The sequence below is a fragment of the Ictidomys tridecemlineatus genome, chromosome 1 (genome assembly GCF_052094955.1).
Source record: "Ictidomys tridecemlineatus isolate mIctTri1 chromosome 1, mIctTri1.hap1, whole genome shotgun sequence".
In the NCBI taxonomy this organism is placed as follows: Eukaryota; Metazoa; Chordata; class Mammalia; order Rodentia; family Sciuridae; genus Ictidomys; species Ictidomys tridecemlineatus.
Window position 1 is genome coordinate 251080768 of NC_135477.1, and position 13263 is coordinate 251094030.

Here is a 13263-nt window from a genome sequence, read left to right on the forward strand (position 1 = left end):
GAGAGAGAGAGAGAGAGAGAGAGAGAGAGAGAGAGAGAATTTTTTATTTTTTTAATATTTATTTTTCAGTTTTCAGTGGACACAACATCTTTATTTTATTTTTATGTGATGCTGAGGATCGAACCCAGTGCCCTGCGCATGCCAGGTGAGTACATTACCGCTTGAGCCACATCCCCAGACCCATGTTCCTATTTAAAAAAAAAAAAACTACTTATGCAGAAATGGACTTTAAAGCCATCTAGAGTAAGATGAAAGCATTTAGAGCAAGCACTTTTTTATTTAAGAAAATTCTCTTTACCAAAATTCCCAGGAATCATTACAAATGAGTCAGTGACAGTCACTGGTGACAGCAAAATGACTTAAAAACCTCCTAAGACCTGATGATATTAATTATAAGGATTGACAAATTGATTAGACACAGAAATTTAATTTTTTAAACAGAGAGTGGTATTTTCCACAATACCAGTTAGGAAAATAACCTTACCATTCCACACGTTGCCCACCTGTCCTGTGCTCATCCATACTGGCTCCTGAGCCTCACCATTTCCACTCAGCAGCAAGTGTCTGCCAACACATTTCATGAGCTTCAAGTGCAGAGACAGTAGGTACACTCCTGGCTGCTCTACAGAACACTTTAGTACAGGGGTAACTGAGAATATGTGTAAGTGGTTTTCCATTCACTTATAAACTATGTTGCAATTAAGCATAAATATAATCCAGATGAGCTTTCATTTTCTTGGCCTAAAGAAGTATGACAAGAGTGAAGCAAAAGTGAATTAACCAATTATTTTGGGAAAATAACATAGAATTTGCTATAGTACTTAAACTCACTTAATTTTTAATTTTTTTGTGCATCTGGGGATTGAATCCAAGGCCTCACACATGCTAGGAAACCATCATATCACCAAGCTACATCTCCAGCCTCTGAACTCACTCAATTTTATGTCTAGCTATTTAAAAAAATTGTGATTAAAAATAGGATTTGAAGGAAAGTGAATATTATTTGTCAATTAAAATAAAAATTTTAAAAACCAAAGTGAATGGCTATAAAGTATATCTAAATATTTAATTATGATAAGCAATACTCAACGGTGATAAAAAACCTATAGACAATTTTAAATCCATGAAAATAGACATTATTATATATATATATTTTTAAACAATAACTGACTGTGTTAAACAGCATGAAATATATCTTGAAAATAATACAGCGTTAGGTACTTACTTTTTAAGATAAAACTATTGCTGATTCTGGAATTAGTCACCTACTTATTCATACATATACAGATTTTGAAGGGTTAGTTATCAATTAAAACATATTTACCTTCACTGGGCACGGTCTCACATGCCTGCAATCTCAGTGACTTGGGAGGCTGAGGTAGAAGGATTACAAGTTTGAGATCAACCTTGGGAACTAAGCAAGACCCTCAGCAACTTAATGAGACCCTGTCTCAAAAAAAAAGTACTAGAGCCATAGCTTGGTGGTTCCTCCATACCAAAAAAGAAAAAAAAATTACCTTCTTTGATGTGAAATTCTCAACATTTGCAGAGTATTCAGAAAAGTTTTAGATTTTTTTTCTTCCCCAAGACCAGCTTGGACAGAATTGAAGTTATTTTTCTTTGATCTTACTAAACTAGTAAGTAAGAATAATAGCAAACATTTCCATCTAAAATTTATCTGCAGTAAAATCCAAGGGAAATTAGCCCTGATTCAGCTGCTCCTCTCTCCTGCAGGCCAGGCTTTACCATCTCAGCTGGATTTCCCATATATTAGAATGCCCTGGGCTTTCACTTGACTATCTGCAGTGGAAAAGACTTTTGGTTCAATATTATGAAGACCCTCATGGTCACCCTGATGGCCCTGAATTAATAATTTCATGGGTACCTTCCAAATGATAGTGTTCCTAAGTTGGACCTGGAAGTCACCTACAGTTACTGTTTTACAAAAATAACCATGATATTCCAGAGACATTTGGTCATCTAAACCTCCCTCATATTGGACTTCTCCACTGAGGATCTTTTGAGCTCAGAGAATATTCTCAGATGTGATAAAAGTATGCAAAAGTAAAAGAAATCCCAGTGTCAAGTGTGGAATTAAACTTGCCTCCTAAAGTCATCTTAAAGATGAAAAAATGCATTGGGGAGGGTTAAATGCACTGTTGTGATAGCTGCACAATAATGTCACTGACTGTATACTTGAAGATGGTTCAAATGGAAAATGTTATGCTATGCATATTTTAACAACAAAAAATTCATTCTTGAACTAATATCCATAACTCCTCATCAGTATGGCCACACAGCCAAGATTTAAGAAATTTATTCTAAAATCAGAAAAAGACAAGGGCATTATGTTTTAATTTTTTCCATAGGTTTATCACCATTTAGGTTATGAAATGCATTTAAATGTTGGCACCACACAGATAGTTTATTGTTGGCATTTAAAAGTGGTGCCGATGGTTGCCCAGCTAGCCCAGTCAGTAGCACATGAGACCCTCCAAAGTGGTGCTACTTTATATGCAGTTCTTTCTGGCTACTCAGTTTGTTACACTCATTAAATTAAAAAAAAAGGAATAACAAGAACAACAACAACAACAACAAAAACAAAGCACTCAATACCTCCACCCTGAAAGCCTTCTGCTTGGGTACCTTCCCAAAACATTGCCACTATTTAAATGTCATCCTTATTTTCACTGTATTGAAAAGTGCTTTTTCACAATTTGGTCTTGACCCCCTATTTAAAGAATTCTTGCCCCATGCCCCCCTGCCCCCACAACACACAATCAGGATAAGTGTACTGGGTTGATTGATGTCACACAGTTATAGGCTGCCAATCCTAGGGGAAAAGATTTTCCTTTCAGTCCTGGACGGATATGGAAATGATTACACTGGTTAAGGAGATCCAAAGTGAATGGTAATATGCAAAAGCCAGATAGGCACCTAACAGTTCCATTGGAGCCAAAAATTCAGAGCAGCAATTCCATAAATATTAGTCACAGCCACCTACAGCAGGTTGTCACCATGTCTACTTGTGAAAAGAATAGTGAAGTTCGTGGTCACAGTAATATAGCAAGGGGGGCATTTCTGACACTGTCAATTATATGGTTGGGGTTATGCAAAACCATGGACATGTCCAAGCCGGAAGGGGCTGTGGAAGTTAAGTCAGAACTCTTGTTTTGAGTTGCTAACAAGGTAACACAAAGCCCCTTGATCTGAGTTTATTAACTTTCAACCAGAAAACAAAATGACAGGGGGCACTGTTGGACATCTTGGTTTTGTAATACATACAATTGATCATCTCCATTGCAAAATGTGAATATTAATTTCATATGCTTCAGCATTTAATATACCTTTTTATTTATTCAAGAAACAATACAATCATGGGATAATGTTAGTGCCACGCATGTTGTTAAGTAAGTCACTTATTTGTCATAAAGGAAGTTGTAATTTTGAAGTGAAATGTCATTACAAGATTTTTTAAATTATTTTGAATTTATTGAAATTCAAGAGATGAGCAAGGCATCTCCAAAATAAAGATTTCCAAAATGACTAAAAAAGTATTTCCAAATAAAATAAAAATTAGTCAATCTGAGAATACTAGGCTTCTGTTGCTCCTGTAACATATTACATCATACTCAAGTGGTTTAACCATTGAAGCTATTACCTTAGAGTTCTGCAGATTTCATCTGACCTGGGTCTTGCTGGGTTGAAATCAAGGTGCTGGCAGGGCTGTGCTCCTTCTGGAAGTTCTAGGAAAGAGTCTGTCCCTGGTCTTTCCCAGCTCCCAAAGGCCCTGCATTCCTTGGCTCATATCCCCTTCCTCTTCCCAAATCAGCAATGTGCATCTCTCTGACTCCTCTTCACATTCTCCTCTGACTGACACTTTTCAGATTCCCTCTTCCACTCTTAAGGACCCTTTCAATGACACCAGGCCCACCTGGAGAATCCAGAATAATTGCCCCTTTCAAAGTCAATGGTTAGTATCTCAGTTCCAATTACAACCTTAATTCTCCTTTGCCATTTAACCCAACATAATCCCAGGTTCTGGGATTAAGATGAAGATACCTTTGTGTTTGGGCATATTATTCAGCCTATCACAATGAGTTTCCAGTCATTACATACACATGTAAATATAAGCTAAATATACTACAGTTTAATATTTTTGTGACAGTTCAGTAATTACCATTCAGTTGCCTTAATCTACAGAATTTACCATTTTTATCTAAATAAAACCAATTAAGCTGGCCAGATATAACAGTAACAAAAAAAGCAATACATAAAACAAATTATACAATTTTACAAAGTAGTGATTACTTGTGGGTGTGTGCCAAATGTGCATATATGTATATATAAATGTTTACATTTATATATACATACACACATAATTTTAATGTTAATCAAATGGTTCTAGAAAATTAATATATAACAAAGATTCCCATGAAGGTGATGCTTAAAACATATGGCATGTTTATGACGATCTTGAACCAGCCCAAGATGAGAGTCTTAATAACATAAAGGTCAGAGATGAAGAAACTCTTTCCAGGTTAGCAATTTTTCCATACATTTTTTTCTTCTTGTTTTTTTTCTGTTGTCCATACTAAATTTCCTTGTGGCTTAAAGGCCTGCCATTAAGTGAAGTTGCCGAACCTCTTACAAACAAGGTCAAACCACCAACCACCAAATAAATCAGTGCAGCTGTTCCAGGGGAAATCACTGAAAAATACAGGAAAATCATCCTGCAGCCAGTGTACCTGAACTCCAGAGAAAAAGGTCCTGATTCCCTCCGTAGCTGAAACACTAGCTTTGGTTTCCGAGAAATACTTTACTTGTAAGTATGACCGCTGTCTTTGACAAGAGCCAGCGCCCCGCCCACAGCAGACTTAAAAGACAGGAATGTGATAGTGACGGTCATTCTCAGTCAGCAGGGAGATCTCTGGCCACTCCCTGAGAGGCTCCTCTGGATACCAGACTGCAAAGTCTCTGGAGTTAAACTTGAAAAGTCGGAACACTTTTATCTTTACTTCAAGGGAGTATCCAAGTATAAACATATCAATCTGGGGATAAGATTAAAAAAAAAGAGGTCACAAACACAAATTTTCAAATTCCTACCTCCCACCATAGTGGGGGGAGTGTTTTTCTGCAACTTATAAAATAACCTACTTTTCTACAGACCCACCCATAAGCCAGTGAGTGGGCAGACTTAGGAAAAAATGTCCATTGTGCACAAGGAAGGGGACAAGCGTAGGAACATCCCTCTAGACTAGTATGAAGAAATCATAGGAAAAAGCTGTTTAGAAAAAAACTTGAAAACCAATGTGATTCTGCAATCTGCATTTGGGGTAAAAATTGGAGTTCATAACCCACTTCAATCTAATGTATGAAATATGATATGTCAAGAGCTTTGTAATGTTGTGAACAACCAATAAAAAAAATAAATAAAAAAAGAAAAAAACTTGAAAAAGAAAGGAATGCTCACAATTAGAAATTACACTGTTTTCCAACCAGCTTGACCTCATTCCAAATCAATTTGTGTAAAAATGTCAGATAACTTGATTCACCTTCTAGGAAAGCAAATCCAAAGAAAACAGAAACCCTTTTCCACAAGGAAAAAAATTATGGATTTAAACGTTTCAATAATTTCTATTCATCTGCAATAGGTAACCAAATGCTTTCCTGAAGCGACCTCATTTTCCAACTGGACCTCTTCTCCCGTGTGTGTGGGAGAACCTGTTGCCAGTGTGAGAAGTCAGCAAGACCAGAACTGGCACTCACCAGCCAAGGGTCTGCAGACACAGGGGCAACAAGCAAACTTTTTACTCATCTTTTCCTCATCTGGGGCCAATAATATCCACAAACCACCTCTGTGTAGCTGGTTTTATCAAAAGTGAGCCCCACAGACCTACGTGTTTTGAGTACTGCCCTCTCACCCTTAACCAAACACACATGGTTCTACTTCCCCATTTACCTGCTCTAATCCACATGTGTCACCTACAGCATTCAGGTGATTCATCATAAAGCTCAAAGGATCTGATGATGTCTCCCTGGAAAACAGGAGTCTAAAAAGACTGGGAATGATCTTGTTAGTCTTCATTTGTTCATAAACTTCAGTGACTTGATATAGCATGATGAACTTTAAAGCTTCATAAAGTTTATGTTCCAGAATGACATCAGAAAAAAGGATGTTACACATACTTCCTCTCTTGTGATAATCTTTAATTCCACTAAATTCGGTCCACTAAAATTTAGATGCAAAACAAAATTTAGAAGGGTAAAAGTGAATGCATGCACCATTACATAATTTTCTAAGTATTGATAAAATAAGCCAAAGATTAAGAAATGAAAGTAGAACTTTAACTTATCACTTTATATTTTTTGGTGCTGATTTGTTTTAACTGTAAGCATGCTACAATGGACTGAATGTGTCTACTCTCCCAAATCCATACACTGAAGCCTAACCTTGTGATAACATTAGGAGGTGAGACCTTGGGATGGCAATTAGTTCACATGGTGGGAGCCCTCACGAATGGGGTTTGTGCCCTGATAAGAGGCCAGAAAACTAGGTAGTTCTCTTGCCATGTGAGGACATGCAAGAAGATATCTATAAAAAAGGAAGAGGGCTATGCCCCCTGCTAGCACCCTGATCTGACTTCTACCTCCAGAACTGCAAAAAATAAATGCTTGTTGTTTAACTCCCCCAGTTTATGGTATTTTGTTACAGCAGCTTGAGGAGTGTCTGTCTGTCTGTCTCTCTCTCTCTCTCTCTCTCTCTCTCTCTCTCTCCCTCCCTCCCTCCCTCCCTCCCTCACACACACACACACAAAATCTTATAATAATAAACTAGTCCACATATTTTTTAAAAAACACCACTTACTGAAGTACTAAGCAAGTCAGTTCTCTAAAACTGCTCCAGATTGCTGGATTATCCAAAAAATATTTCAGCCAAGAACAGTGCTAGCATTCCTTCACACTTACTATGCACCCGGCACAGCTCAAAGCACTCTTCTAATATCAACTAAATCCTCATAATAACCTATAGGGCATAAACTATTCATATTTCTCTTTCATACAGATAAAAAAACTGGCTCAGAAAGTCTAAGGTATTTCTGAAAATAACCTTGTTAGAAAGTGGAGGCTAATGATTCATTCTAATCATCCAAAACTTGTGTCATTATTAAAAGGCAGAAAGAACTCTTAGTTATAAGTACTGCATCTGCACCACACCCAAGTTTTATTAGGGTGCATTTCAGAGGGGCACTCAGAGAACCTTGTCTGGAACTTGTACTGCATTATTCTAGGTAAACAGAGGTACATGATTGGTCAGGTTTCCAGACCACAGTAGTATAAAGGGCCTGATTATTATGCAGAACATTTCTCTTGTTTATTGAAAGGAGAAAGAAGAGCTGGAAAGGAAATTCATCAGTTACTAAACGGAACATTACTATTTGCATGTATTACTTCCCTAATATAAAGTAATATGCCTGACATTAGAAAAATATGGCTACATTTGGGACATATTTTATTAATATTTTTTTAGTTATAGGTGGGTACAATGTCTTTGTTTTACTTTATGTGGTAATGAGGATTGAATTCAGTGCCTCACACATGCTAGGCGAGTGCTGTACCTATGAGCCACAACCTCAGCCCGGGACATATGTCCCTAAATGCTCACCTGCATTTTCAATAATTCCACACATTTACGTAATTTTCCAAACACATTTGAACCTGTATACTTCTCAGGACCAAAACTATACTGCTGGATCCAATTACAACCTTGTGAAAACAGCAGTTTTTCAGGAAGCTTGAAAAGGAAGAAGATACCAACAATTATCAGTACCCCAATATTTATTATACATAATTTGGAACATGTCACAGCACATGATTTTATCTCATTTAGCATCATCTTCAGTTTAAAAGACTGAAACAACAGTAAAGTAAAAAGCATACAGTCATCTTTTTAAAAATTTTGTGGGTTAAATGATTTTTTTAGATTATATTTTTACTTCATCACTTCACAATGGATAACAACCTAAATATAGGATTATGTCCATAGAAACAAAATTTTTAGATAAAATATCATACTTCCTAGATGTTGGAAACTACTTTAGAAACTATTTTTTAGCTGGGTGCAGTGGTAAACACCTCTCATCCCAGTGACTCGGAAGGCTGAGGCAGAAGGATCACAAGTTCACGGTGTGCCTCAGCAACTTAGCAAGACCCTGTGTCCAAAAATAAATAAATAAATAAAGAGCGCTGGGGATGTACCTTAGTGGCAGAGAATCCCTGGGTTAAGGGGGGGGGGAGGAGGAGGAGGAGGAGGAGGAGGAGGAGGAGGAGGAGGAGGAGGAGGAGGAGGAGGAGGAAAGAAAGAAGAAGGAAGGGGAAAGGAAGAGAAAGGAGGAAGGAGGAAGGAGGAGGAGGAGGAGGAGGAGGAGGAAAGAAACTATTTTTAACCAAATGAAGTTAGACACATACATCAGGAAACAGATGAATTATATCAGGACGCATTCTGCAAACCAGGCTATCATTTAGCAGTTAAGAGATGACTTAACTAGGATTATTTCACCTCTTAGCTTCATCCTCCACTATAAATTAAAGATAACATGTCCATTTTACAAGCTCTTGATAGGATTAAATAAGACCACGATGTATGTAAGAATCTAGCCCATCATAGCCATCCAATACATTTTTCCAGCTGATTCCACTTGTTGAACCTAGGGTCCCTGACATATTCCTTGTCCTCAGCAACTAGCAGCAAGGCCAGCACAATACATACCCAACAAATATCTGCTAGATAAAACAGAAATTAAAAAAGAAGTTCAGATAAAAGATGTTAAATAAAGATCACGCGCACACGTATGTGTGTATGTGTGTGTGTGTGTGTGTGTGTGTGTGTGTGTGTGTGTAAGAGAGGGAGAAAGAGAAAGAGAAGGAGAGAGCTATCTAGGTATCTAGATAGGTGCCTATATAGATACCTAGACAGCTAGATCTCTACATCACACGCTTCATGTTTCTTTACTTCTCCATTCTAGATTAGGCATACCAGATTCAAAATAAAAATTCAGGTTGTTCATTAAGAATGTACTGCCATAATCCTTAAGAAAACAATAAAACAGGCCAATTTGGAAAGCAGTTTGGAGATTCCTGGGAAAGCTGGGAATGGAACCACCATTTGACCCTGCTATTGCCCTTCTCGGACTATTCCCTGAAGACCTTAAAAGAGCATGCTACAGGGATGCTGCCATATCGATGTTCATAGCAGCACAATTCACAATAGCTAGACTGTGGAACCAACCCAGATGCCCTTCAATAGATGAATGGATAAAAAAAAATGTGGCATCTATACACAATGGAGCACTATGCAGCAATAAAAAATGACAAAATCATAGAATTTGCAGGGAAATGGATGGCACTAGAGCAGATTATGCTTAGTGAAGCTAGTCAATCCCTAAAAAACAAATACCAAATGTCTTCTTTGATATAATGAGAGCAACTATGAACAGAGTAAGGAGGAAGAGCAGGAAGAAAAGTCTAACATTTAACAGAGTCATGAGATGGGAGGGAAAGGGAGAGAAAAGGGAAATTGCATGGAAATGAAGGGAGACCCTCATTGCTATACAAAATTACATATAAGATGTTGTGAGGGGAATGGGAAAATAAACAAGGAGAGTAATGAATTACAATAGATGGGGTAGAGAGAGAAGAAGGGAGGGGAAGGGAGGGGGGATAGTAGGGGATAGGAAAAATAGCAGAATACAACAATTACTAATTGGGCATTATGTAAAATTGTGGATGTATAACCGACGTGATTCTGCAATCTGCATTTGGGGTAAAATTGGGAGTTCATAACCCACTTCAATCTAATGTATGAAATATGATATGTCAAGAGCTTTGTAATGTTGTGAACAACCAATAAAAAATAAAAAATTAAAAAAAAAGAAAACAATAAAACAAGCCACAGAATAGGAGAAAATATCTGCAAATTACACAGCTCAAAAAGTGTGTCTACTCATAAAATATAAAGAATTCTCAAAACTCAACAATAAGAAAATAAACAACCCAATTAAAAATGACCCAAAGATTTAAATAGACAAGATGATTTTCCAAGATGATAATATGAACAGCAATTAGGGACATTAAAAGATGGCCACTATCACTACTACTCACTAGGAAATGCAAACTAAAAGTACAATGGTACCAGTACATACCTATTAGAATGACTAAACCAACCAAACAAAAATCTCACAATACCAAATGCTGGTGAAAATGTGGAGCAACTGGAACTCATGTAGTGCTGGTGGGAGTGAAAAATAACCAAGTCGCTTTGGAAAATAGTTTTGCAATTTCTTATAAACTTAAACATATACTTACCAAACCATCTTGCAATCTAATTCCTAGATGCTTGCCCAAGGAAATATAAAGATCTGTATAAGAATATTTAAAATAGTTGTCAAGCACTGGAAACAACCCAGATGTCTTCCAATAGGTGAATGGATAAACTGTGTAACATTCACAAGAAGGAACACCACTCCACAATGACAAGAGAGGAACCACAAATTTACAGAACAACATGGATGAACTACAAATGCATTTTGCTAAGGGAAAGAAGTCAGATTCAAAACACGCATACTAATGGCTCCAATCAGATGACAAGCTGGAAAAGACAAAATTATAAGGACAGAAAACAGATCAAGGTTGCCAGGTGCTAGAGTGGGAAAGAAAAGTGACTTCAAAGGTATACAAGAGAATCTGTGGGGTGGTGACTACACACTACATGCATTTGTTAAAACTCATTTAATGCAGAGTAAAAAAGTGAATTTTACTAGATCACCTTACTTATGAGGGACAAATTCACTCAAGAAAAGACGAGGGTAATGAAAACAAATGAACAGGGGCTGGGGTTGTATCTCAGTGGTAGAGCACTTGCTTAGCACATGTGAGGCACTGGGTTCAATCTTCAGCACCACATAAAAATAAATAAATAAAATGAAGGTATTGTGTCCATCTACCAAAAACAAAAACAAAAACAAAAAAAAAACCAGAAACAGATGAACAAAATTGAGTATGACTAGCTTTCTGAAACAGTTAATTTTCAAACTGACTTAGAGGATTAGATTAAATGGCCTTTCAAAGTTCCTTCAATATCATGATGCTCTGAGTACAAAGCCATGCTGAGAAGACTATGAGCTTCTGAGTTGTGGTTACTGTCCACATAACATTCCCAGGTCCCCAGTGTGAAGACATACCTTAACAATATCTTTTTCTTTCATCCAGGATGGAAAAGAGAGGCCTTGGCTAAATATCTGAAATAACACTGATCTTAGAGCATCATAGTTATCTCTCTTTACTTGTCGAACACATTTAATATGGTGTCTCCAAAAGAGCTCCTCATAAGCCTATTAGCATAGAAAGAAAAATGTTTCATTAATTACACTGGATAACAGAATGAAGAAAGTGAATTTAGCTGGCTACAGGGGCCACACCTATAATCTCTGAGACTCAGGAGGCTGAGATGGGATGATCACAAGTTTGAAGCCAGCCACCAAAACTTAGAAAGACCCTGTCTCAAAATAAAAAATAAAACCAGGCACAGTGGCAACACCTATAATCCCAGTAGCTCAGGAGACTAAGACAGGAGGATTTTGAGTTCAAAGCCAGCCTCAGCAACAGCAAGGAACTAAGCAACACAGTGAGACTCTGTCTCTAAATAAAATATAAAATAGGGCTGTGGATATGACTCAGTGGTTGAGCGCCCTTGAGTTCAATCCCTGGTACCAAAAAAATAAAAATAAACAATAAAAAAGGGCTGAAGATACGGCTCAATGGTAAAGTGCCCTCTGGTTCAATAGCAAGTACCAAAAAGAAAAAAGAGAAAAAAAGTTAATTCAGTGGACATACTGAGAAAATATTATTTTCAGTGAGATATTCCTCCCAGTTAAAGTGGACAGCAGAAACAATGATAAAATTCTGATTACGACTGCATGTAATTTAATTTTAAAATGACTCTCATGTGTTAGAGTCTGTTCTAGATGACAAATCCTGGAAGTCTAGGGCAGGTCATTTTGGACAAACCTAATCACAAAACTACTGCATGCTTTTAAGAGCATGCTAAATGTACTTTAAATGTACCCCTCCCTCCTTTTGCTTTTGCTGGTGACAAGATTGGACAGCATTGTTGGGAATATTTGCCAAGATTAATTCAATGGAAAATTCTAAAACTCCTCAAAATATTGATGTGAGGGTACTTGATTCCTTCAAGAAGACCCTGTGTTGCACATGAAAACGTTTAGTAGGCGGGCCAGGAGAGACCTGAGAATGGAACAATGCTCAGGGGTTTTCTGACATTACAACCTGGTTTACCAAACTCCTTAAAGGCACAGATTTTTAGGTTAAAGACCTAATGCCAACATCTAGCATCTGTGTGACTTCTGAATTACAGCCACAATTGTTACTTGCATCCCACTGGTATTGGTTGATCTCCGGATTCAGTAAAGCAGAATGGAATATTTCCTGATTTTGACAGTCTATGTCTTCCATAACCTCTGTAAACAGACACACCTTCCTCATCAGTTTGGCACGGGGTGTTTCTCCTTTCCATTCTCTTGCACAATAACTGAGTAAATCAACTTCCGCCTCCACACTGAGGTTCCCTGGACCAAATCAAAATAAAAGGCAGTTAATTTTCCCATTCTCCTCCCTTTATGAGCCTTCTCTGCACTTTAAAAAATAAAAATCTGCATAAAATATTTACTTTTGAATTTTCTCTGGAGATATCCAATCCACCTGAAAAATAAAAGGGAATAATAATGTCAAAATTATGCTTCGGATAGTGAAATATTTTTGAAATTTAAATATGACACAATGACCTACCATTTCAGCCAGTGCTCTAAATATAAATGCAGCCTTCTGAAATAGCAGAGGATGGCCACCAACAGTGAAACTGCCAACATCACAGAGCCCTTTGCTATTCTCCAGGCAGTATCTAGGACCTGGCTTTGAACTAGTGTCCAGGAGTGAACTTGGTCACTTTCTACAATTAAAAAAAAAGTACATCACAATTAAACATCAGCTTTAAGTAAAACACACACATTTACACACACATAGTAATTTTGCTGCAAAGTGTCTATCCTCAATTTACATAACTATTTTTATTTAAAAATTCAATCCAAAAGTTAAAGAAACATCTAGTTCTCTCATAATCAGTGTCATATATAAGAACATATTCGTTGGGCTGGGGATGTGGCTCAAGCGGTTGCGCGCTCGCCTGGC

The 13263-nt window shown here is 37.3% G+C and overlaps 1 protein-coding gene across 1 annotated transcript in view; it reads right to left on the bottom strand.

Annotated features, from left to right (window-relative positions):
* Positions 1-257: 257 nt before the first annotated feature.
* The window catches only part of Otulinl (OTU deubiquitinase with linear linkage specificity like), a 30585-nt gene continuing 17579 nt past the window's right edge, over positions 258-13263 (bottom strand). The window contains exons 2-8 of the mRNA XM_078018026.1: positions 12865-13024; positions 12746-12777; positions 12553-12644; positions 11241-11390; positions 7667-7795; positions 5963-6232; positions 258-5051 (exon numbers count right to left, since the gene is read on the bottom strand). Of these exons, the coding sequence (XP_077874152.1) occupies positions 4878-5051; positions 5963-6232; positions 7667-7795; positions 11241-11390; positions 12553-12644; positions 12746-12777; positions 12865-13024 (1007 nt within the window). The 3' untranslated portion in view covers positions 258-4877. The remainder of the gene's footprint in view (positions 5052-5962; positions 6233-7666; positions 7796-11240; positions 11391-12552; positions 12645-12745; positions 12778-12864; positions 13025-13263) is intronic.